Source organism: Ptychodera flava, chromosome 9, assembly GCF_041260155.1.
Source record: "Ptychodera flava strain L36383 chromosome 9, AS_Pfla_20210202, whole genome shotgun sequence".
NCBI lineage: Eukaryota > Metazoa > Hemichordata > Enteropneusta > Ptychoderidae > Ptychodera > Ptychodera flava.
Genome location: NC_091936.1, coordinates 39935812 through 39962451, shown reverse-complemented (window position 1 = coordinate 39962451; position 26640 = coordinate 39935812). Strand labels below are relative to the sequence as shown.

Sequence of the window (26640 nt, the reverse complement as noted above, 5' to 3'; positions counted from 1 at the left end):
ATGTTACAGAGTTTGTGATCTCCGCAAGATAATCAAGCGTTCAATTGAAACAGACCCGAAGAATTCTGTTAACCCTATGAGCGCCAAAGTCAACTTTTGTCGCCTTTATAAAATGTAACCCAGACAATTTTTTTTTCAGATTTTTGCCAAAATTTTGATGAAAACCTGTAGCCAATAAAATGTGATGTCTGTTTGATCCAAAATAATAAACAATAGAGAAAAATTCATTAAATTGTTAAAATGTTGCACTAGAATTTTGATGGGAAAAATTACAGCACTCAAATGGTTAATGTCTTTACTAGTACCTTTCCAACAGAAGTCTCGTCGTTCAGTGTGAGTAAAACCGACACCGACCAGTTCAAATGAAACGGTTAGTCAGCTCGCCAACGCGATTAACAGGCCAATGAATCGACTCACAGTCGTATGTAAGCCCGAGTCTTTTCGTTACAAGTCACAAAGTCATGAAAAGTAACCAAAATAAATCCGGTCATAAAGAAACTCGTCAATTTTACTCTCTTATTTTGCTTCGGGACATTATCATTAGGGGGTTGCTTTTCAAGAAGTTTCAGCACATAGATAGCCCGGCTGTTAGTTATTGTATTACGTTGCCGTTTCCAGTTCGTTACCTAATCTACCGTGAAATGGCTCTACTGGGCCAATTAAAAACAGGCCGTCGATAAAAAATACTATGCGGAATAATCCATCCGTAATCTGCATAACGTTTTAAGGGATAAGTTTCCCTTTTTCCTCTTTTATGTTTTGTTTACAGAGTTTGTGCTCGCCTTTGTTTTAAAAATCGTCACTCAACTTGGTCAGTTCAAAGTCACCGGACCGTGTCGGGAGAGTCCGACCGTTAAAGACTATCTCTTTGACACCACTGTACGTGTGGACTTCACATGGTATACTGCTTCACAGGGAATACTCCAGGGTAAAATTTCCCACCGATCATCGTAGATTAACAGCCATAAAGAGGTGCCAATCGGTGCCACTTCGTTTAGATCCCGGGTGCGCCCCGGGGACAGAGAGTCGGACCCTCAAACTTTCACAATATTCTCTTTACCTACCACTTGTGGGGGCTCATTAAGAAGCTTGTGAGTGAATAAAGTTATCACCGACTTCGTTTTGTAAGAATCGGTATTTTTGTTTTCCCCAGTAGAGACGGCACAGGATGGCAGTCATTTTGAATTTCAAATACGGGTAAATATTAGGTTATTTGTTTCTCCAGTACCAAAACTTGCACAGTGACCCTTGATTTTGAAAGAGAATGGTTGAAAGTTTGGATGATTAAAGAAGGTTTGAGGAAGGAAAGTTTAAATATTTCAGTTAATGTTTTCTGAGTCTATGCGGAAAGAGAGCGAGAGAAAAAAGTAAAGTCGATAATTTAACGATGGCGATCCGGGGGGGGGGGGCAAAACTTGAACAGGAAAATTTTACCGGGGACACAGGGGATAAATACCAAAAGATTTCAGTCAGAGTCGAACTTATCATTGAGATAAATTGGTGTAAATTCTTTACGTTGGAAAAGATATCACGTTCCAAATGTTCTGAATCGTTCAAAGGCAAGTTAGGATAACGATTCCATTGAACAAAGTGGAACAAAATAAGAAAGGAAGACTATTGAGTTGCACAAAAAGTAATCGTGGAATATTCAGACTGCCATACATAGAGTATGCAGGCGTGTACAGCCTGAGACTACAGAGCAACACATATGAGGCTAGTGCAGTGTCATTACTTACTATGCGTTCTGACTCGTTAACACCTTCATATTCGCCCATTCACGCGTTCAAAAAAACCCTGGGAATCAGTGTCTTTCCCATCGTACAAAAAAGACGCTCAACTTCTCCAAGGACACCTGTTCAGCTTGTATTTTAAATGTTCTTTTGAAACACAGTCTCGTGAATTTCAGCTCGCCTTATCCAGGCAACACTGAACGAGTCACCTCTGACTCGGTGTTACCATAAATCCATGGTCTATGCTTCTATGATAACACTCTGTGGTCGAAATTTTTCTATCATGAAATCAAAACATCTCATAACTCAATCGCGATTTTGTTCATCAGATTCAGGTGCTCAGCTGATTTTTGGTCTTCTAAATTCGCAGACTGTGCGTGTACGAAGAGGTGCTGTGGTGTAAGGTTTAACAGCTAAACGATAACTGAAATGAAAATGTGACGAGTGGGCGGATATTGTTTTAAAATCCTAAATTAAACTTAATTGTATTTTTCTGGTTTCATGACGGTTATGGAAGGATTACAATGTATTTCTTTTGTTGTGCATTGTCTACACGATGCATTCATATGTAAATTATGTGAACGGTCTAGTAAACGGGCAATATATATTAGTGTATATATGAGTATATATCAGTGGAGGGATCGTGATTAGTACCTAGGAATGAGAATCTGATGTTGACGTAGCTTTCCTGACCATAGCATGAGAGCTCTCTGTTCACGCCCTGTGAAAAGTTTTCGTATAATTCTCGGTAACTTAAAACAGTTTTGCCACCTAGTGAAAGATAACATTCTCCGGTGGTCGACCACATTTTGAAAATGGCGGATTTTTACAGGTAAAACACATAAGATTACAGAAGTTAGAACATAGACCCTCGAGAAAAACGAGGGTCTATGGTCAAAAAACCAGAAATGCCTAAAAAGATGAAAAGATGCATGAGGTTTGCTAGTTTCACAAACAAAATGAAAGAAATAGCATTTGCGTTGAAAGTATTTATCAGATCACTATCTCAAACTGTTACTGAAGTGAGTAGTCGACTTTTTACCCACACTGCATTGCGATATCACGCAGTTTGGCCCCTTAGCACAGCCTGAGGATAAAAGCTAAGCGAGATCAAAAGTATGAAGCGGAACACAGTCTCTTCACAAATAATGGAGTTGTTGGTGGAGGTACTGTGACTGTATGACGCCACAACGATTACCAATATTCTGCCTTCATCCTCAACGCATGAATACATTAATTATCTTTTTGTCTTAAATGAATGCGTACTACCTTTTGTTTAGCTTTACCATGGCTGACTCTTTGTGGATAGTTTTTGTTTAATTAATCACCGTTAAACATCTTTTAGTACAGAAACATATGCCGGGGTTTTAACGAGGTGAGATATGGAGAGAGTTTGAATTGTGGAAATTCCCCACGGATTATGATCGACAGGGCAGGGGTCACGGTCAAAAGTTTCTCCTGTGAAATGCTTTGATTTCGGATTTAGCGAACGGTACAATCGGGACAGGTGTTCAAAGTCGTAGGAATGACGTAATTATTGCGTACTTGTTAACGTAGAACCGTTTGTTAATCGAACCATGGATGTTAAAAATTGACTACTTTTTACATCCATGATCGAACGTGTCAATTGTCGCAGTCGATGAGTCGGTCGCAGAGGGGAAAGTAATTCGAAGAAACAAAGTAAAAGTTTATTCAAACTCAAATTACGCGCAAAATCAGATTTCAGAGTTTCACGGTACATAATATGACAATTGGGCTTACAAATGAGCTAAATTTGGGTACACATGCTTCGAAACTTGTGGTAATTTGTGTGTTTGCTCAATTCACGCCCAATGAGCTGTATCTTTTTGCATTTCATTTTGGTAACATGGTTTAATATTTAATGCAAATACCGGAGAATGCTTACCAAAGTGTAACCAGAGAACATTATTCAAAGATCGGATAAACTCAGACTATACAATTTTCGAGTCGTAACTCAAATTTGGCCACCGCGAAAATATAAGCGCCTGGATTTAATCGACCAAATATTTCACCAAGAAATGAAATAGTGACATTTTTAAAGACAATATAGCTTAATAAAGGGAGTGCATCTTTCCATGGATTGGATGATAATATTTTTGGAGTAAAACGCAAATACACACAAATAATTAGGCTTTAAAGCTCTGCCAAGATCTTTCAATGAATAACGCTTTGTTTACATGCAGCTGAATCGAGTGAGTTCCACGGTTATTTTCAATAGCCTAAATTGTACATGTGAATGATAGGAAAGGACGTCAACACACATTTTCATTTGAAATTGAGAAGACATTTAAAGAGATTTGGTTACGGTTTGAGTAATAGAACTACATTCCTAGAATTGACGTGCAGAATCCCTGATGATTGCTGTGATTTTCAGCAATTCAGTTTGAGCGAGATACAATTGCCGCGTTCCAAAAATTGGCGAAGCTTCTGCAGCTTGTGTCTTAACTTGATCTCATGCATTTTGCTGCTTCTCCCAGCCTGTAGTCAGGTCCGCAATGAAAACAGTTATCGGCGAAGTGTTAGAGTGAATCAGACACAAGTTATATGATCAAAGGTAAATACGGAGTTCATTTAGCGTTCATTTTCTGCGGCATCAGAAAAAAGCTGTCGCATTAACAAAATGTAGTTGGCAACTCGAAATTGAAAGTCGCAAACTTCGCCCAAGCATTCTTCAGTGAAACATTCAACAATTAATTATCTTTCAAAATCAAGAATAAATATTGTAAGCTTCCTTGCAAATGTTCGTGCTATGTAAATTATCTTAAATTTACAGATACTAGTATTTGAAATTCAAGATGGCCACCATCACTGTGTTAACTCTAGGGAGTAAAATTAAATTTCCTATTTTCACAAAAATACGCCAGTAGAAGTTTAGTTACGCCATTAGCTTCAAAATGGGCCCCAATGAGTGGTACAGTATAAAATATTGTAAAAATTTGAGAGTGTGAAGATCTACCTGAAGATAAAACCTGAAGGGTATGACAAGAGTTTATATCCGTATGCATCAAGAATTTTACTGAGAGTCTTAGCGCTCGCTTTTTTATTATCTCAGGTCTTTACGTGCCCTTGCTTTCGTACATCTTCGTCTGTTATGATATCGTCTTGTACATTTGAGCAATAATTGTGGGAGATTAAATTTGTTTAATTAAGGTTTCTCAGAATCGATCACTCGACTGTGAATTTGATGCTGACTTCAAGGAGACTGCCTAAGGTTGAGAGAGGGTCTTTCAAATCGCCGATAACTTGAAGGTGAAGGATTTGATGCTAATTGAGGTAATCTCCTAAGCATACGGTTGCTCATTTAATCACCTAAAACAAGAGGCAGAGAGAACGTCGCGGTGCAAAAGAAGACTCGACGTTCAAGGAAACAAATAAGGTATTCAGAACTGTTATTCCTACATACATTTCATTTAACTGCAAGATGTCCATCATAGTGAGGTCTGCAGCTGCAGAAGTAGCTGCGTTGGTCGTAGATGGCGCAATACTCAAGCCAGCCGTCAGTTCACTTGTTCAGCTAATGGATCCGATGTTGCATTTTAAGTCAGTATAGTGCTAAACATACGCCTGAGTGAAACGTTTAGTTGTCTTTCAACTGCATTAAATTTGTAGAATTCCATTTCGGGCAGGAGCGGGTTTTCGGAGCGAACCTAGCTTGAAGTTCATCTTTCAAAGGGTCATTGTCAGGGTACAACTGATCATTTCTCTCGCGATGTCACGCGCTACTGACACAAACTTCGCGTACAACTTTGACAGATTGGCTATGTGGACGTTTGTTGTTCATACGTCTTCTCTCCCTGCTCACATTTATCGTGTTGCATGTTGTTTTGTCGCAGTACAGGGCGAGCAGTATAGCCATGGCTGACTGCCGATTGTTTAACATTAACACGATTGGAACTAATTTGGGATAATTGGATGGTGAAGTAGTGTCGGTTTAATCTGCAAATGTAAGCTCATCTGCTTTTCTTTTTAAGTTACATACTTGTTTTTATCAGTAATTTAATATTGCAACATTCAGCTATATGGCACCTAAGACGTTTGAGAAGTTTGAAAAATATGAAGATCCAATCATCCTAAATTAGTTCCAATCGTGTTCATTGCAAGATATCTATCAGCTGACTACTTTTCAGTCTCAGATGCTCAGTTTTGCCCAGCAGACAACTCATCTCAGTGCAATTGAGTAAACACATTGCATGAACTGCTGTCTTCTTAGGGTTATGTATGATAAGATTAGACCACAATGATTACATATTGTTTTGAGTCTATTAAAAACTTTGAAAGTTAAGTGTTTCAGAATCACGCTTCACAAGTTAGACTACAATATGACACTTAAATACACCGTAGAAAACTTACAAACAAAGAGTTGTAGGCAGAAAAGCTGTGGGTAAAGTTCTTTACAAATCAACCGCGTGTGTTGTTTTTCTGAAAAAAATTTCCAAAATCTACACGAGGGAACGCAAAACAAAGAATTGAATTACTTCTCTTACTGATTCATGACAGAAAGCCTTCTCATCAACTATCTCCCCTGCCCCCCCCCCATTTGAAAGTTTCTCAGTGTGTGTGTCTCTCTTCCTCTCCGTCTTTGCCAACCGAGAGTGCGGGTCATGTTAACCTGGTTACTATTTGGCGTGTGGTTTACGCACGGAAGGACAAGAACTGACAAGAAAACTCAGTGACTCGTCTAGTTTTATAACAGTCATCGAAAACTTTCACACTTTGATTAAAAAGTAATGAGTAATGTGCTCATCTTTTTATCTGAATACAAGACACCAAACGACACTTGAAAGGGTAAAGTTGATACTTATTGTCTTCAAATTGTCACCGTTAATTGTCTTATCAATCAATGGACCAACTCATTTGCTTCATTTGTTTGTTTAAAGGCCTTTGTCAGGCGTCAGATTGTCTTGGCAGGAAATTTACCCACCAGATTACAATTTCAACGGAAAACAAAAGGCTGACACACCTCCATAATCCTCTTACAGACTAGAACAAACTTGATCCTGGGGATCGAGTCCCCTACCTTTAAGTTATATTTGTTTGTTTGATTTGATTTGATTTGACTTACAATAACATCTGGTCAAACTACGTGCTGATGTCATATTTACTAAAGAATTAAAGCATAGGATAAAATTTACTGCAGAGCCTTAAAAGACAATTTGCTTTAATTTTTTGTAATAAACAGTTTTGTTTCAAAATCGAGTCTTATTATTTCCGTATGCCGTCGTATTTGTAGCATGGTCGACAGCATTTTGGACCCGACAACTTTTACTTTCCGTTGACGAAAAATTATGTCATATTAAGTCGACCTCGGCAAATGGTACATCATGCCGATCGCGGTGAAATGCATGTCTATCAATGAAGTGCGTCAGTGGAATGCGTGTCCGTCAGTGAAATGCGTCAGTGAAATGCGTGTGCGTCCATGATGTGAAAAGTCAACGGAAAACCTGACATTTGCAAAACATGCTATTTGAATAATCGCTTCGAGTTTGTCTTTAGATAGCTCATCAAACTACAAACTTGTCATATCTGTAACCTCAGCACTGATTGGTTGATTCGTTTCCTTGATTCAAAAGCCCTTCGCAGTTTTTTTCGCACGCTGGGTGAATTTAAATTGTGATTAAAAAAAATCGAACTCCTTTCTTAATCAAGAATTCTGTGATCTCCGACATGCGAGTTAGTCATTCACGGTCTATGATGGCAAGGGTGTCACGTGACAAGTTAAAGCGATGATGTGTATTCCTAAATCTACTTTGCATGACTGAAAATACGGCACGATCGTCGCGTGGCAGGTAGAGCAGCCAGCCAATCGGTGATTGGGGCACACCCACTCGCGTGAATGATGTCAACATTTGGACGTGACGCCATTTGTCGCTTCCGAGCAATGTTAACCAAATAGCGACGCATTGTGTTCGGCCATATACTGACGTGGTGTTCGAATGTATTAAGCGCTCCCTGTCGCCTTTCAATCACTGATTAAGTTAATCAAAACCCATACGCTGTTGAATTCATATTATAGACTCGAGTCTCTGTTCTTTTTTCTCCTTTCTCGAGGGATGCCAATATAAAGACGTTCCCGGCGCCCATCGGTAAGCACTTTTGTAGGTGAAGCCAGTCGACACTCAGGTCCAGGTGCATGAGAAGACGCAGTTGGTAAGGTGGTTTTCAGGGAGCGAAAAAAATCAGGACTTTTCACAGCTGAGAAGTTTAGCTTGAGAAGTGGATGATGGAATCTCCTACTGCAGAAGTGAACAGCGAAAGTCAGGTGTGTGACAGCCCGAGTACAAATAATGGCGGCGCATCGCCAATCTCATCGGCCTCCTCTTTGACGACTCTGACGAACTTCGATTCGCCTGCCCACGACTTTGCCAGCAACATAAACTTTGCCACCGAACAGGGAATAATCGAGAACCAGTACAACTACGGGCCGACGATATCACAGTCCGAGTGCTTTCAGGTTTTCCGAGACCAGGGCATCGACGCCGGTCTCCTGCAGGCGTCATGGTCCGGGACGGATCATGCTCTTGGCGCCATGCCGATGCAGGCAATGTCAGTGGACATGAATATGATTCAGAATTCGGCGGGGTTCATGGGGACGAGGCCGTCATTCATGGACATAGTCCCGCAACACCATCCCAACCATCATCCCCACCATCCTCACTACCATCACCCAGTGCAGACGACGAAGCCAAAGAGAAGGCGTGTCATCTCTGTCTCGCAGAGGAAGGCAGCCAACATCCGGGAGAGGCGGCGAATGTTCAACATCAACGAAGGCTTCGACGAGCTCCGCAAGAAGGTGCCCACGTTTGCCTACGAACGGCGCCTGTCCCGCATTGAGACGCTACGACTCGCCATTGTGTACATCGGCTTCATGACGGACATAGTCAATGGTAAGGACGCCAAGGATGTCAAACTGAAACAAAGCCGAAGGCCTCTCTTCGCTCATCAAAGCATGAAAGACAATGCTGAAAATGCCGGACCTTCTCTCCAAAGTCCCGACATGTCAGCGTTGATGAACTGTTAAACAGACTAAGTGAGAAAAACTAAATTATGTTAAAGCGAATGACTAAAAAACTGACAAATCAGAACCACATACTACATACAGTAATTACTAGTATGCGAACGCCTCTCTTTGGCGCAATCTAATTAAAAGTTCGAAACAACCGAAAGACCCGAAGATAGCAGTCAACAGTAAGATATATTTTTTCATGATTTGTAAAACATTCGACCTTTTTTGAAAACACCGTTAGTTTAAAGCTTTATTCAAGGTGAAAGACACCCGCGGAGCTCGGAAAACCCCAGATAGAAGAATGACAAAATGGGAGAAGATATTGTACATAGAATTGATTTTATATATCGCTCTTTTGAGTTGAAAACTAATGCTTAATGTGTGCCTACAACGGAAGAAGTCCGAATCATTGGCGCATTTGACTTTGAAGACATTGTGACTTACTTGTGAGGGGACGAGAGAAGTACTGATGTCAGATAATTACGCAGACGAACTAGACACAGACAAAAAGGTCAAGTGATTTGCGACTTTTTGTGCCGAAACTTTATGGTTACAAGTAAATCGATATGTTTAATATATTTATTGAAATATTGTCAAAATGTACTGGCATATAAATACAAACGGAAAACATTAAAGAGCACTTAGATATATCTTACCGTGTCGATGTGTGTTTATCGAATATTACCCTTTAATTTATTCAGTGAAATAATGAATGCTATTTACCGAAATGAAACGTTTCTAGCCGGGGGGGGGGGGGGGGTGGGGGAGACTGGCCTACCTGTTTAGTTAATGTTGAATATACAGTAATACCAGAGCTTTAGTGTTGAAAGTTGTTACACGTTTGCGTGTGTAGAAATCATTTCCGGAGCATGGATGTTACACAGTAAAGTTCGACTCCCAAAATTTATGGGTTATGTTATTAAAATTGAAACGGGTGACCTATGCCATGCCTCCGCAAACACTGCTCTTTTCTCAGCTGTGTTGCATGTGACCAATGCGATGGGAAAACTACAACATCTATGTTGGAGAAGCGCTCTCGTTGGCGCGCAGCACAAGTAAACATGTAACGCTGGGCCCATCAAATGCAACAAAACAAGGCACACATATCACTTAACACCACTGTTGTAAATGAGTGAAGTCGTTGTCCGCGGCCATTCACGCGCCCGCCGAACGTGGACAGAATTAATCACTGTAGCGTGCGCGCTGTTGCATTTTTTATTATTTTTTTGCCCCTCTTCTAGCAAAGTGAGTTGCCTCCTCACTGTTCTATGGCTAGGCTGTAAATTGCCGTTTAAATACGATTATACAATCAATCATCTCGAGTGTGTTTTCTTATTTTGTGATTGCGGGACAATTAACATACGGCATTGTTCGCCAATTGACGATGGCGGTATTGCCGGCTTGTGCCGTGGTCGTCAGTGTTGATACACTGCCGCTGATCACTCCCCCTGTAAACGATCGGCAAATTGTTACGACTCGCACGCTAACGTCGAAACGAGAAGTCCGGGGGAGTTTTCAGCAAATATACAATAAAAAAAAAGCTGCCCTGCGAATTCAGGGCATTTTTCATGGATTCTGAACAACATATCGCGATGCCTGCCCCCTCACCACTTCACTTGTCTGGGCAATAGCTCACAACGGCAGCTGTGATAAAGCGATCAGTATTTAGTAACACCCAGGCAGTATTTGTCGACCAATATGTCTCTAATTAAATGACAATTTGGGTACCAATATCCATAAATACGAAAAAAGCCACCGTGTACTGGTACCCGATTCAATGCAATCGGTGATTTATCTTTTGTTCGCCAATATTTTGCATTTCTGCCTGTGCTCAGCCGACTTGATCTTCTGGCCCAATGATGTCCACAGAATCACCCAGTCGGTTTGAATAAAATAAAGCCCTATTCGTGACGTGCTCCCGACAGAAATGTCATCGTGCTGCCGGTACGGCTGGGGGACAGGTCAATTGGTGGTTTACATTGAACGCCAGTAAGGTTCGCCAACATGACACTTCACGAGATTTGTTCTGAAAGAACTGATTACTTGGTTTATAAACCTTAAAAATACGTGAAACTAGAAATTAAAATGCTTCGTAAATCTCCAAAAATATAGCGAGAAAAATTGTTATCCAGTTAAACAAGCGCGTGTCGCCAAGCCACCACCGCAATTTTAGGAACCTTGAAAATCGTCTCCATAACAGACATGGCACACAGGACTTCGATTCAGTAAGAAGCACTATATGTCCCATTTTTGGAGCCTGGTTTAGTAAGATTGTGATCAGTCAGATTAAAGTTTGCAGGAAATGAAATAAACCGATAAAATATAATATTTCGTTTTTTGGCGTTAAAATAATCCTATAGTTCTCGAAATTCAGCATGTACGCAATAAACCTTAATTTCGATGGACTAAAATACTAAAAGAAATACTCTTTCTATAATTCGGAAATTGTACCCATTCATGCTACGCTCGCATTAAAAAGTTCGTCCGGATGTCAGTATTTTGGTACAGCAAAGCAGCAGCATCAATTTACTTTGGTAAAACTTCAATTCAGACGGGCTGTCAGCTCATTTTTCGCATGGGAAACACAGGCAGGCCAACAGACACAAGAGAAATGTGACTGCCAGCCAGTTTTGTTTACCCCTGCTCTAACGTTTCACCAGAGCTTGCCCGTTTCATCTCTCCTGCGCCCCCGACTATGAAATGAACATGTCTCCCCCGTGTCCGTTTCTCATGACGGTATTTGTTTTCATTTCACCACAACAGAGTGCAAAATATTGATCGCCAAGTACCACAAAGCTCGTTTTCACTTGATTAAGCATCCGCACGAAAAAAGATGTGATTACAAATCAAAATGCTGTTATCGATTTCCGCCTGAAAACCAATCAAAGTTCCATTCAGATACCTTTTGATGGTTATATATGAACATTTAACATTCGTGTCCGATTGTCAGTTCAGAGACCCCCATGAAAGATCTCGACCCGTCAAATGTAGTTTCTTTTAGGCAAAAATCACTTTGCTGCTTTAAAATATCTACAAGGTGGGTCAGCAGAGTTGCGCCGTGCCTTCATAAAGGAAGCCGAAAGTTTAAGTAAGACAAAAGAACTGTTCTGTATGTTGTTTGCAAACTCCCAACGGAGTTCTTACGAATAGAAGTTGCGTGAAAAAAGACTCAGTGCGATTTGGTTCCACACATGTTGTCGAGTAAAAAGACATTTCAACGACATCCCAATAGTTCCTCGGGATTACAAAGAAAGAGAAAATCATTTGCTGAATAAAATTTTATCAGAAAGAAAATGGCAGAATCGTTCTGTCTTCGGCTGAAGGCAAATATATGCGGTTCACAAAGTGAAAAAAACATATATCTTCTGTTGGATCGACTGGCCAACTGTGAGAACTTCTTTGCACTGCGCGAGCAGCGCACGTGCCATCATTGGCAACACGTTGCCGGAATGCCAGTGTTAACTTTGCGGAAGGCATGTGACCGTCGAAACAAGTTGCTATCTTTCCGACTGACGCTAGATTCATCTATGACATGCATTATTCGATAACAACTGAACGAACATCATAAATTTAACCCCCGCTTCGCTCTCTATGAAGGGTCTGCCACTTGCTGTCATTATTGTGCCGATAAACTTGTCAACAGATGAGAATTTTCTGTTCGCCTACACTAAGATATTGCGCGGTACCTAGGCATATTGCACTGAAGCACCTTCGTCGGTGACCCATCCACTTGTGAATGCGCACTTTTAAAACGTTTTTAACTTACAAGAATTTCGCTATAACACTGAACAGTTTAAGCCAGGCTATATTTTGGTGAAAGTCATTCAATCCTCGTGTTAAATAGCTCGCAAACACTAGCAATAGAACGAAGAGTGTCGGTCGTTTGTTCAGAACTTTTAACACGCAGAGTGACTCATCCAACATACACAAACGACACTAGAGTAAGTTTTATGGTGCTTAAAAATAAGGAGCGAGCAAACAACGCCGGTGCTCGCGCAAGCCTACCCCGGGGCGCGGCCCGCGGTAAATAGACGGAAACTGAGCGAGGTTTTCGTGGAAATCTATCTACTCGCCACCAAGCTGTGACCCAGTTCATTGTTACGTAGCCTATCTAAACTTCCTGATTTTCCCATGGGCCTTCTTCGGACCATCTCCCAAACGAGGCAATAGTACGCCAATTGCCGGCATCGTGGGATCATGCGACGACGGGACAGAGAAGCTCGACGCCGAATCAGGCCGTCGTAAGCACGGGCAATGACCTCTCCCCATCGTTAAAAAAGTTAAGATACAACTTATATCACATTTATATTTTATAGGCAGAAAAGAGATCCAACGTAAGTTTTTGAAACGTGGGGATAGTAATTATATATTCGCAAGAGAATTCTTGGAAGCTCTACGAAGATAACAAAGTTCAATATATGAAGGTGTCTAGGAAGCGTTAAGTTCATCTTCTGTGCCACCAGAACCATCCCTCTTTACGTAACCAATCCATGACACAATCTGTACTACAATAACGTTTCATTTAACTGCCCCGGGTAGCATATTTCATTGTCTTGCATTGTGAAACCGGTCTTTTCTTATTTTTTTTCTCTCTTTTCACATCCCTTTCCCATCGACCTTGTGAGCAAAAAGAAAACACAAAAGGAGCATTTTGCAGATGTCATCGTCGCGACAAGAGACAAGCTTAGATTTTGAGAGTGAGCGTTTACACACATCACCGTTTTCCCAGAAAATCAAACTTTGTATTTTCATAACACGTTTTCCTGTCACGTTTAACAAGATTGAGTCGTGAGCATATCCGTGTTAAATGCTAAAAGAGTAGTTCGAAAACAAGATGCCTTTACTGTGTTACATATGTATATATATATATATATATATATATATATATATATATATATATATATATATATATATATATATATATATGCAAAAACATGCACTCACTATAAAATGTTTGAAACCTCTTAGATTTTTCGCAGTTCAGTTTGTCAGCAAGTGTGACAGCTCGCAGGATTTAAGATTTAGGCCTATCTATTGCTCTTGATTTAGTGAGTGCACAAATTGTGGACGAATAAACGTGCACAACATAAAATTTCGAACTTTAATTTTGTGATTTGTTGTGCTCATCGGCAAATCTTGATCGCCGTGGAAAACTCCTATTACCATTGGAGATGGAAAATAAATTATATTCTCTTCAAGGTAGAATATTATATAACTACGCTTGCAGCCACTTCTGCAAGCTTTCAAACTGTGCTTTTTGTCTGAAATGCTTTTAAGCATGATAATAATTCTTGAAGGTACAAAAAGATGATCTGTCAAAGCGAGTTCGGTCAATGATGGTATTGTACCCCACGTGCTCACCATCATCTTGGGCGTCACAATTTTTTTTTCACCGTGATAACACCGGTGACAGAAGTTCAGTCTAATATCCGACTGCATAATTATGAAGTTCCATCCAGAGTAAACCGTTCGTTAGTAGCTTTGCAAACAGTGAGCGATGTCGCTAAATTCGGAGCGATTTGTTTGTCTGCTACAATTATGCGTAATTAGCAATGCACAGCTGTAGTCCTAAGGCCTTTTGCACAAAATTGCACTACACTCAACAAATTGCTGTTGTGTTTCGTTTCCTTTCTGTCCGCTGGAGTAAACGTTGATCAAAGACACCCTATCGAGATCCGAAGAATTGAGATTGTCTTAACATTTGAAAAATACATGACATTGTCTTACATGATCTGTTCAACACCGCAAGTATGGCGATTCTTGATGAAGTTTTTATTTCATTCATTAATAAAGTGCATCAAAGATTCAGTTGGTGATAGAGGGCATGCAAAAAACCCAGAAATATTGCAATCACACAAAATGCAAATTCCGAGTTAACATTCTGATTCTTAAAGTCTCTTTGCTAAGCGACCACGCGTGCTTGCACACATCGAAGAATTTCACTGCCAGAAAGTTTGCCAAATGAATCAAAGAAATACGTGTTGTGACATATGATCCGAGTAACAATAACTACTGCAACCTCACATCATGTCTGTCTACTCATATATCTATTTACTTATCTATCTATCTATCTATCTATCTATCTATCTATCTATCTATCTATCTATCTATCTATCTATCTATCTATTTTATCATTTCAAATCGACAGATTCGCCAGAATATTCACCCTAATGAAGACCTTACTTCCCTAGGACAAACAAATCCCAAAGCATCGGTCATAATATTACACAGAATCGAAATACCGTCGAACGAGCCCAAGAAGCAGCAGAAAGATGCCGTCAGACAACTGTTTCAAAGCTTGTATTGTCCTGTGTAATTCAGGACCCCCATATCGCATTCGAGGCGGCATTTTCTCTATTGAAATCAACAATGGAAAAGTTAACTTAAGTTGCATTGATTGAAGGCCGGAGCAATTCCTCCCTTTCAATATAATACCATTGGTTTATCAACTTCCTCCATTGTGTCAGTGAAAGGGACGGGATCTGTTGGGCTATTCTGGTGTTAAGAACACTTTTAATGCACCGACCCCATATGCTGGCTTTGGCTAATCTCATGATTTATAAAGACAAAATGATAGCGATTGTGTGCTAAACAGGGTCTTTAAAATACGGGTCAGCTGGATTATTTAATTAAGGCCACGAGCCTGGGAAAAAAAGTTCAGTGGGTGGTGAATTTTGATGGATACGGAAGAATTCTGACTTTATTGTTAAGACTGTCGCACCCAGTGAATTAGAATTTGAATTTTAAGCATAAGAATCTAGAGTTTGATACGTTAAAGGGTTTGATTCTGAAGATACCTCTGGTCACTGACTACTGTCTTTCAAATGACAGTTTAATGAACTCAAATTTTAAACTTCTCGTACATCATTTTTTCTATTCGTCTTTTTACATCTGTAAACTAGCTTTAATTATCATTATTAAGTGACCGCGGAGGTTCGTTAAAATGGAAATAACCGAACTTAGTCCATTAGCAGTCTCGTATATCGACCACTCGGCTATTTCAAGTCGAACTATGCGCGCCCCGGTCCGCGCAGTGACGAAACATCTGCCGAGCGATGTCATGAACCTCACAATCATGGCTTTACAGACAAAATGATAGCGACTGTGTATTACACGGAGCGTTAAAAAATACGGGTCAGCTTGAATTACTTAATTAAGACCACTAGCCTGGGAAAAACCACCAGTGGGCGGAGAAATTTGACGGATACGAAAGAATTCTGATGTGATTGTTAAGACCGTCGCGCCTCGTGAGTTACAATTGGAATTTTGCCCGTAAGAATCTACAGTTTAATACTTCATTAAAGGGTTGGATTTAATGAACTTCTGATTACAATTACGCACATCATGTGTCATGACGTTTAGGGTCTATTTTTCTTTGTTTTATATCTGTTTAATTAGTCTTAATTATCATCACTATGTGACCATGAAAGTTCGCAGTATTGTGCTAGATAGATAATCGAAATTACTCAAATGGCATTCTCACTCGTTGGCAACTTATTTCGGTCTATAAAATGCAGGTAAAGTTCGCTTGGTCACACTTTGTAGCGGATCGGTATCCTCCCCTCAATTCGCTGAATTTCTCCTGTCTTATTCTAGCGGTTGATTTCCTTCCAATCACACTGGCTTAATTTGTGTCTCCACGTATCAATGGCAGCGTGAAATCCCATGAGGCAGCACGATCAAATACTGTCTGAACGGCGGGATCAGTCGAATTTCATTGATGGGTTTTTTCTTGTTTTGTCTTTACTGTAAACCGCAGGTAGAAGTCAATTTTGAAGGTGGTGTATAGTGACGACAGAAAAGGTCACGAAAGGGAGCCGATTGTTAGGTCTTCTCAGGCAATATGCTGTTATCTTGTCAAAGTTGCGCGGTCTTGTCGTCGGGTTGGCGAACCACTGAGAGCGAAGACATTTCGTTATTGTGGGCAGAGACGACAGAGAAGGGGACACAAATAGGCGTTAGGAAGGAGACAGAAAAACGGAAAAGAAAAGGTTTCAAGAATGCAAGCCAGAGAGAAAATGAAGATGAGCTTAGACGGGTCTGTCAATGTTACTCTGAGGTCCGAGTCACAATTGCGTCATCCTTTATTTAAGAGCCAGTGGATGAGACACACCGTATGTACAGTATGCAGCTTGTCAACTCAAACTACACTTGTATAGACTTCAATGTGTTTGTTGACAAGTCAATACTGGACCAGACTAGAATTCAAATGCAAGCAATTACTGCAATTTACACGTGCATACGCTATGTTGACAAGCGAAATAGTGGGTGTTTCAACATGCCTTAGGGGAGCACAACAAGAACTTACCATACAAAACAAAAACAGTGAAAAAAACCTCCAGAAGTTACAGCTACTGGCCCCTTTTTAAAGGTTTGTCCATGACGTGTACACATTTGTCTGCCCACCCTCACTTATTTGTAATCAAATGCCGTTTGAATTTCATCGGTCGAATCGCCGAACTGTAAAGGGTAATTTAACATCACTCTGAAGCGAGCTGTCTCGGTGAATGAACATTTTACTACTCGTCATATTGAGGTAGAATTGGGTTGTAATTTACACGCAATTAACAGTTTTGTGTTATGAACTCTGCCCGCAGACTTGACTGTGACTGTGAATGTGTTTTCATCGAAGAGCTGAAAATTATCTCAGTATGTCATCGTCGCTCCGTCGCAAAGAATGCGGGATGAGAAATGGCAGATTTGGACGACTTTATTGATATAATTCATTATTTTTTCCTGCCTGGTGACCAGACAGCATGATATGGCGATTTCTTTCCTAACGACAGTGCTAAAAATACCCAAACAGAGAAAAAAAACTAGACAACGATAGTGTACCACAGCTGTGGGTAATACCAATTTTAGCACGCACATCAACTACTATTGAATAAAATTCGTTTTTTATGCCGTTTTCGCAACACTCATTAGTGAGGCCGTCAGCTGGTTACGAGATCGGGCGAGCCGTTTTTTTTTCGACGTCCGCCGCGTTTGCAAGAACGACGGCATAGCCAGGGTGTGAGCCTTTCCCTCGGCACGGTAATCCGTCAGCGAATAGGACCAAGCCGTGTTCAAAAACAGAACACGAGTGCCCATTTCTAAAAATTAAACAAACTCAACGAGTTTTTTTGAAATGCGTTTCTTAACTATTCTTTCATCTGCCATAAATGTTTGAAAATTCAATTTATTACGTATTTGGGAGTTTGTGTGTGGATTAGGTGCTTATGTTAGAACCACCTAGTTCCAGAGGAAAGATGGTGCGACCTATGAGCCCTGATTTTTTTTTATTGTGCAGATTATACGTGTTCAATTTATGTTTTTTGTTTGAAATTGAGAATCCAAAATGCCTGAATAGTAATCATAATACATTGCTATATTATAATAATTTCGTTATACGAGCAATTCTACCAGAAAACGATAATCAAATATATTTTGATTATTTTAACTTTGTCGTAATTTAATGTGTTCTCTGAAACCTAAAAGCATGACCAAATTTATACATGGCGGCAATTACTCAAGATATGATCTCTGTGTAATGAGTGTGGTCTAAAATCCTGTTCCGACAAATTTCGTTTCTGTCCATTTCGCCGCTTTTCAAATATTGATAATATGTGGTTTCATTTCTCGTATAATATCAAACTCGGAGGCGACACAGGTCATCGGTTACATGTAATGGAACATTCGCTCTTTCGTCTCGACTGTAGCGGTGAACTGTTTGGCCTTCTCTATGAACGCATATTTCGAAAAGCGTCTACTGTCTGTACGATATTCACAGTGACAGCACTACGAGCTACTGGCTCGAAATCTCAGTAAAAATATCGGCAACTTATGAAGTATTAGACTCGGAGGGAACATGAGACAACGCACAGTTTTGTCATGAACGATGTTCGAAAAAATGTGTGTTGTTCGTATCCATCTGCCAAGTTAACTCTTGCGAAAATCTTTGCAAGTGGCGTTACGAAACTATATTTCACATTTTCAGGTTTCTTTCGAATTGACCGTGTAATCAAGTGTAATTTTTCTTTATTCCTTGAACTGGGGGTGCTTAAAGTGATGTATTCGTTCGGTTATTAAGAATTCGTAAAGCGTTCTAAATGACGACAACCTGTTGCCAGAGACCGCTGACGCGGATATTGTATAGCGAGGCGTCAGCTTGGCTTTTCTACACCGTCAGCTTAATACAGAATCTTTGCTCGGTGTTATCGATGTAAACAATCCTTTGACATTATGCAGAGTAAAACAAAATGATATTTTATCATCGGTACACTTACTGTGCGTTCCAAAAATATGAAAATAATAACGGCAGAAAATTAGGAACAATAGCTGTCAATTGAGTCGCTAGCATTGTCATAAAATCTCGCGGTCGCAATTAAGTGTACATCTTTGATTTAAACTTTTCCCTGTTTCCTAGATTCCGAACCGTATAATTTTTTAACGATTAATATAGTATTTCTATTTACGTTCTCTTCTTTTTTTAATTGCAAGTACAGATTAACGTATCTACAACGCCTCGCCCAGGAACGCTCGCTTTATTCGGGACAGTTTTACGCATTCTTATCGTCGATATTTTATCGTCACTAACCCGATTACAATGTGCTGTAAATTCTAAATGCAACTACTCTACGTGCCCTGTATGTGGTATCGTTACAGTGTCAATATTTCCATAACAGAAGCGAACTTGGGAAAATAAAGTCGTGGTAATTATACATTAAAAGAGAACTCAAGAATAATTATAATAAAATATTAAAACGTATTGTCAATATACTAAAGCTGATAGTGGCAAAAAGACGATATTTTCATATCTGAAAAAAACGTACAGAGATTTTAGACAAAATTCCCTGCAATGAGTATACGAGATAATTTTTTGTTGTAGTTTTCCATAGCTTTTTCTCGTTTGCTGTTTTTTTTCTCTCCTGCAAACAGTCGAATCATCGTGACCATGTTTGACTATTTATGCAAACTAAGGAACCAACAGTTGTGCAGCGCAGTCGTTAAACAAACAGTTGTAATCAATCGGTTTAGCAGGACACGATTCGACAGAACACACACAACCGTTCAGAAAAATCAAATGTCAGATAAGAACCGTTTTCTCCCCTTTTCCTATTTGAGTATGCTTTATCAGATCTAGCCGACATTGTTGCCTCAATAAACTTTGAAAAGACACATAATGTTCGGTACCATCACCCTGTCAGAATAACACAATGCACCCACCATGGACTCAATATGGCTGAGTGGTGTTTTGATAAAAAGGAATATATATAATAAGGAGATGAAGAAAGAAAAAAAACCGGCACGGTCCGGCACCATGAAAATTACATCAGTTCGTTCATTCTTACACTGTTAACCTAACCAGAGTTTGAGGACCATACGGTGACACGAGTACCACCAGGGTACAGGCAGCCACTTTTAACCAGACTCGGGAGCAAGGGTTTGGTTAGAACGCCCACGTGCCGCTTTTGAAACACCCAAAGATAACTCTCGCTGTTGTTACTGGAAACTCATCGCTATGACCGGCGTTGGGAGGTAATCCGAGTGCGACGGTTTCCTTGTCGAACGTTGTAACAAATTAATGCTAAACTTGTATCGGGTGCTAGCGGAGGGATAGCCGTAACCTGGAATGTACGGCTCCACATCGCCGATGAATGTGCATTGTTTTTCTTAATTCAAGAATTTACTTGCCGTCCATTCCCTGAAAGATTTGTGATGTAATTCCGGTCTCATACCCGTTTATCGTCAATTTATTTCGATATAAACCTCGTGAACATAAAAGTAAATTTACAACTTTTGCTAGAACAGATTTTATCTTCAACCAGACAGGTGTTTTGTAAAACGCAGCTCTCAAGTACGATGTACAGTTTGCTTTGGCGGTCTAGTTATGCGTCGACAAATTCAGGTATTTAGAATGGGTTCAATTCGAACTGCAGACCATTTAGACTACAAGTCTACTCCGTGCTACATGAATATGTTCTGTGTTATATAGTTTGAAACATTCACCCAGACTGCTCCAGTAGGACGGAGTGTACTGTCGGCGGCCGTGTTGCTCCCCCCCCCCTTGTCAATTATTGACAAGAAGCAGGCATGAATACAGCACAATTCACCATAAGCAGTTAATTTGAAGCGAGACAGTCCACGATTTCATACACAGTTGCAGTATACGCCTTGCAAGAGCAAGTATGAAGGACAAGCTTGTTGACATGCGCGCCAGCATTTGCGTCATAACGCGAATTTATGATTATTATTTATTATTTTGCCCATAACCTACAACTTGCTGTAGTTGCGTAATCGGCCCAGATGGCCCGGAACGACAGGACCCTGGGTACCGCATGAAATATACATTTTCAAATTCTCTGACTTTTTTAAAAATAGCCTTGAAAAGGTTGTTTGTTCTGTAACAATGTGCCCTCCGCCGTAGAAATGTGTTTTTTCGGAACACGTAATAAAAACTTCGTGTAAATGGTTTTGGAAGAGAAATAAAATATCGCTTAAACAGATGTCGGTTGGTGAAATACTAAGGCCAGGCGTTTGATCATCTGTCTTTATTTCTCCATTCTGTACGATCACGTCCAGTCGCCACATTTTTTAAAGTCAGTGCAACGGTGATACGCGGTCGCCTATGGCGACATTAGATCCGTGTACTGGCTAGAAGGTCCCGCGACAAGATTTCGAGCAATTAGTTCGTATGTTTTCCCATGACAAAGTTGTTGGCCGGTTTTTCCCACTGCGAAAACCTTCAATACTTGTTCCTCGGTCATCCAAGAAGGAACAATTGCGGCGTGGTTGGATGGCCCGTCGCTTTTATTTGCCTCAACACGCCTTTGTTTCCAAGGCTCTGCCTCAACCTTTAGTTGCGATGAAAAATGGAAGTTCATGCTATTTCTCTTACACTCGGCCTGGCAGGGTGTTCTCGTTCGGTATGTTCCATTCCCTAAACACGTTTTTTTCATTTTCCCACCAACATACAGGTGCACGATCGCTGTAAGGATTTGCCAACCGCGCCTTTTAGAAGACAAGCAAAGCATTGGTGATAGTGTGTCATGTTAAGCGCCACCTCCCCTAACGACTGGATTTTTTGATCAATTGGTGCATTCTCGCTGCCCTTTGTGTAGCTTTAACTGTGTCATTAACTCTTGCCAAGTTAGCAATGGGAGTAACCATGGTAACCAGAAACTGCCTGGCCAGGCAGAGATCTCGTAAGGAGTCCGACAAAGACTAAGCCATGTCCTGTAGACGGTAGATGGAGGCGTGTGTACGGAGTGAATGTCGCCGGCTGTCGGTATCGGAGACGGGCCAAGCGACTCTTCAGGAAGTCTACGGATTTACACCACACTTTGCCGCCGTTGATCCTATTCTCAACACAGTCCAAATCTTAAAGAGTCACGAGAGATTGTTTTGATAAAATTAAGACAGATACATGATTATCAGTGCCGTTGATAGATTTTTCGATTTTCGGATTCAATTTCGCCTAGGCTATGAACAATTATTGGTGCATTTGCAAAACGTCATACGATTCATTCCTATGTCATCAGGTTCATTGCAAATTGTCATAAAACTCCTAAATACATCCCATATATTTCCACTTAAACGCAAGCCAAATCAATCCCCTATTCTTATCATTTTAAATATAATTTCTCTTATGTTGTGATTAATTTTACTCCAAAATAGTTTGACCGAAAAATGTTAAAAATCTTGTAAGTTGCATTTGAAAAACAAAAATTGTGGCGATCGATCACTTATCCGTTGGCAAAGACTTGATGATTTCTCAAGAACTGTAATATCAATGTAAAATCCGCTTTGGGTCTTACTAATACTCAAGGCACTAACGCTAGCCCATCATCATACAATTTAATTCGAAATGCTCTTATACTTCGATTTCAGTGAATTGCTTTTCGAATGGCGTCAAGGAAAGGCACATTACATTATGTCAGAGGGAAGGATGAATTGCAGCAATCATAAATATCTATTCATCTTGCCTTTCTTTTCCTAACTCATGCTGCACTAAAAGTGCGAAGTATTCGCACTCACATCGATGTTTCGCCACATTTTCTTCAGTGGTTTGACAGTGTTCAAAATCGGTGAAAACGTTCAGAAATTCAAAGAATATTTGAGATAAAAGCTTTCCATGCCTTAAAAAGTTATCGATATTTCAACAAGTATAGAGTTATTCTATCTCTGAGGCAATCTTGCTGAGACTGACACCATTATCACAGGCAAAGGCAGTTCCTCGATTTGATCAACAAAACCGATTATTTGTGTTTAATATATTTGCCTAAAGTTCACCAGTTATATTGCTATGAGCAAAATGTAAAAATTATTATTATGGTATTTTTAATATAGTCTGTAATATAGTTTGACGCGAAAATGTTTCTCAACTAAAAAATGTCGAAACTAGAAATATGTGAGAAACGAAAAATCCTGGAGCCAAATTTAAAGAGAGCGTTGACACAAAGCAATGTTTTGGAAGGACCGGATGGCCTAGCCAATGATTGGCTCCGATTAGATCGGCTATTGAGCCGTTTTCCCTTATCAGATGATCCAATAAATAGACTAAAACACAGACAATGAGGGGTAGTTATTACACGATTTGTCTACCTTCCAGAGGAAGCGATATCTCTTTCAAAGATCAACGTAGCCGAAAGAAAGGAAAAAAATGAGCTCGTTTGTCTTTACCGATCTGTAATAGATTGTGGGTTTTTTTTCTGCAACGGGTGGCAAACCGACCGTGTCTCGTCAGCATAAGATAAACTCGTCAAGGAAATGCATTCTGTATTGAAATGTCTGGACTTTAATACAGACTGTCAAATGGAATAGAAAAAAAAAGGATTGCAGAAACATTAACAAGAAATTGACAAAACATGAATCAGAAAAATATTAAAACCTATTAAAATCTTTTACATGTACGTTTACGTTCTTTTAGCGTAGATATGTATGTATAAGTGTAATTTAATACATAAATTCATACAGATACATATACATACATTTACCAACTAAAATAATGCAAGGAGTGATGTACTTAAATCAACAGATGGAGCAGGAATTGAAACGGAGAAAAATTTTAAAATATAAAAATCATATAATATTATAAATATTATATATATATATATATATATATATATATATATATATATATATATATATATATATATATATATATATATATATATATATATATATGGTATTAAAATCAAAAGGTAATGGTGCTCTCGTAACTGGAATGAAAAACATGATGATAAAATGCCCATAGGACACTAATCACTAATGTGATTAAATTTTGTTTTCCGTTGTTCTTTGATATTGGCACAGAGAGGGCGTCTGTAGGGATATCAATTAATTCTTTTTTTCCTTCTCACGCCCTTCTTGAGGCCTTCCCTCACCAGTCTTTAGTTACAACGTATGATTCGATTATAATTGACTATGACCAAACCACTGGAAACTTGCCAGGTGTTTTCTGTGTTCAGTAAAAACGGAATCGATTGAAAAAAAATCTTTTTCTTTCGGAGCAGACCGTAATTGTATCGATTACTGCATATTTGTACTTACTTGAACCGTACGTTGACAAAATTTCGTCAGATCCCTAAAAGACCCGCCAGACCGTGAAGAGACTGATGAATAAGCTTTTTTACCTTGTAACGCTCGAGTGGGTTTCCAGCTTTGACGTAGTTTCAGCGTTATTTTGAAAAAATGGTCAACAAGGGTCGAAAAATTACCCTTCGTCATTTTTGTCTTTATCGAAAAACGTTTGAAAAAATAAGATAAAATATTGGTAAATTTCTCAGCTTGTTGCTGTACACCAAAAATGAGAGCCTATTTCTTCAGAAGAGAGGAGTATTCGATACAATATGTTTGCTGCTAACTTGTTTGAGGAAAATGAAAGGAAAACGCCTCCGCGCCTGCCATGCTTGTTAATAATTTTCCCAAGAACTTGACCGAAAAGAAGCAATTAAAGTCTGTTTCAGTTGGTTGATGGAATGCTGTATCTTTTCGTAAGAGTTGTTAAGTAAGGACACGCGCGAATCAAAACATTAACTGGAGTGAACATAGACTATCGCATATCTCAAGGTGATTGAAAAGCTCTAGTATAATAAGGCAGCAGTACTTGGGATACTGATGGGATGACGCTGATCGGACCCAAATGCCATTTTCTTAAATATATCAAAATGGCTCCCGATTTATTTCAGTTTGACCTGCTTCACGTCCATCCCGTTGATGACGTCAGTCATGAAGGCGATGTAGATCATGGCAAGTCTCAGGGTCTCGATGCGCGATATCTTTTTCTCATAGGCGAAGGTCGGCACGATCTTTCTCAATTCGTCGAAAGCGTTATTAAGGCTGAACATTCTCCTCCGTTCGCGGATATTCGCCGCTTTCCTCTGTGTTTGAGTAGCGACCCGTCGCCTCTTCGGCTTGGGAGCATCAATTGAATGACGTGGGAAGGGATGGTCATGGCCGGGATGAAGGTAGCTGCCATGAAGCGGCGGTCCAGCGTCCACGAACGACGGCCGTGTACCAATGCACCCCACTGGGTTTTGAATTCCATCCATGTCGACAGAGATTGCCGGCTGCGTCGGCACACAATGTCCCCAGGACGCATGCATAAGGCAAGAGTCGGTGTTGTGGTCTTGGAAAGCGGAGAAACACGAACCGGGAGGAGCAAATGGTCCACCGTAGCCATACTGGCTCTCAGCCGCCACGGATGGGCCAATGCTGTAACTCACGTTGACTAGCCCCTGCGCCTGTGCGTTGAAATTAGTCAGCGTCGTCAGAGACGAATTCGAAGCCAATGAAGACGGCGATATGCAACTATCTAAGTTTGTTCTTTGGCTGTCACCTTGGGAAATTTCTTCTGTACCTCCTGTTGGAGTGTCCATCATTTCGCCTGTTAATAGTGCATTGAGCAACCACTGTTCTTCAAGCGCGCTGTCGTTGGGGGAATAAAATCATACGGCATGAGACACAGCCGCAATGCAACACCTTCTGGCCGGAAAATTAACGCACTCTGTGTTCAAATATTGGTATCTTTTTCACTAAGGCGACCAAATAAAAATAACCGATATGTTTCTACAACTCCGAGTCACACCTCTGTATCGTTTTCGACGGGACCATCCCGCATTTGAACGGTAAATTATCGATCATCCATATATGCATGGAACACCACTACGTCGAAGGGAATAAATTCAAAGGTCGGAATTTTTGTGTCTCGCGCTTGGGAACAGCAAATGGCATCACGTCCAAATGTTGATCTCAATCATTTCACTACAACGGTTATGATTGGTTGAGTATTTGACCTTCAACAGGGTTGCCTTCATCAGACGGGATAATTCATATTTCATATTTCAACCGTCACACCAGTTTTTGACGGATTCCCCAAAATCAGTCCGCTTTCCGCTTTTTCTATTTCTCCCTCCCGGAAATCCTCGATGTATATAAGATCCGCTAAATACAGATGTAACCAAAGCGGTGTAAAAATATTATAGACAGACGATAATATTGCTTTTAATGGCACAACAGGACTTATCACCAAACTGTGGCGACAGCTTGTTCTTATACTCCAATGTTCCTATCGGATTAAGCGCGTTGATGGACTGGATGCGTTGTCATCTATTCTCCGTTTGACCTTTCAGAAGAGTTGAAGAGAAATATTCTGCTGCCATCATAGATGCACTTTCCCTTTAGTAGATTAGAAACCAATCGGAACAAGTACTTTCTTACATTGATTTTTCATGACACATTATGTTCGCAACTCGGAATTGTTGCGCACGCAGCAGTCTCATAAAATCTTGCAGATGTGAAAATGTTTGGCGCGTAAAGTTTCAAGGTACGCTTATTCAGTAATAGTTTCGTATACGGTGATAATATCAGAGACGATGTCCGTTTTGGGGACAAAATGCATACTAG

General features: G+C 40.1%; 2 protein-coding genes across 2 annotated transcripts; one reads left to right on the top strand and one right to left on the bottom strand.

The window, feature by feature from the left end:
* Positions 1-6106: 6106 nt before the first annotated feature.
* LOC139140966 (uncharacterized) lies at positions 6107-9404 on the top strand. The gene has a single exon (XM_070710483.1). The coding sequence runs from the start codon at positions 7969-7971 to the stop codon at positions 8767-8769; it is 801 nt and encodes a 266-aa protein (XP_070566584.1). The 5' UTR covers positions 6107-7968; the 3' UTR covers positions 8770-9404.
* Positions 9405-23506: 14102 nt separating this feature from the next.
* LOC139140964 (pancreas transcription factor 1 subunit alpha-like) lies at positions 23507-26623 on the bottom strand. The gene has a single exon (XM_070710480.1). The coding sequence runs from the start codon at positions 25614-25616 to the stop codon at positions 24915-24917; it is 702 nt and encodes a 233-aa protein (XP_070566581.1). The 5' UTR covers positions 25617-26623; the 3' UTR covers positions 23507-24914.
* Positions 26624-26640: the final 17 nt, after the last annotated feature.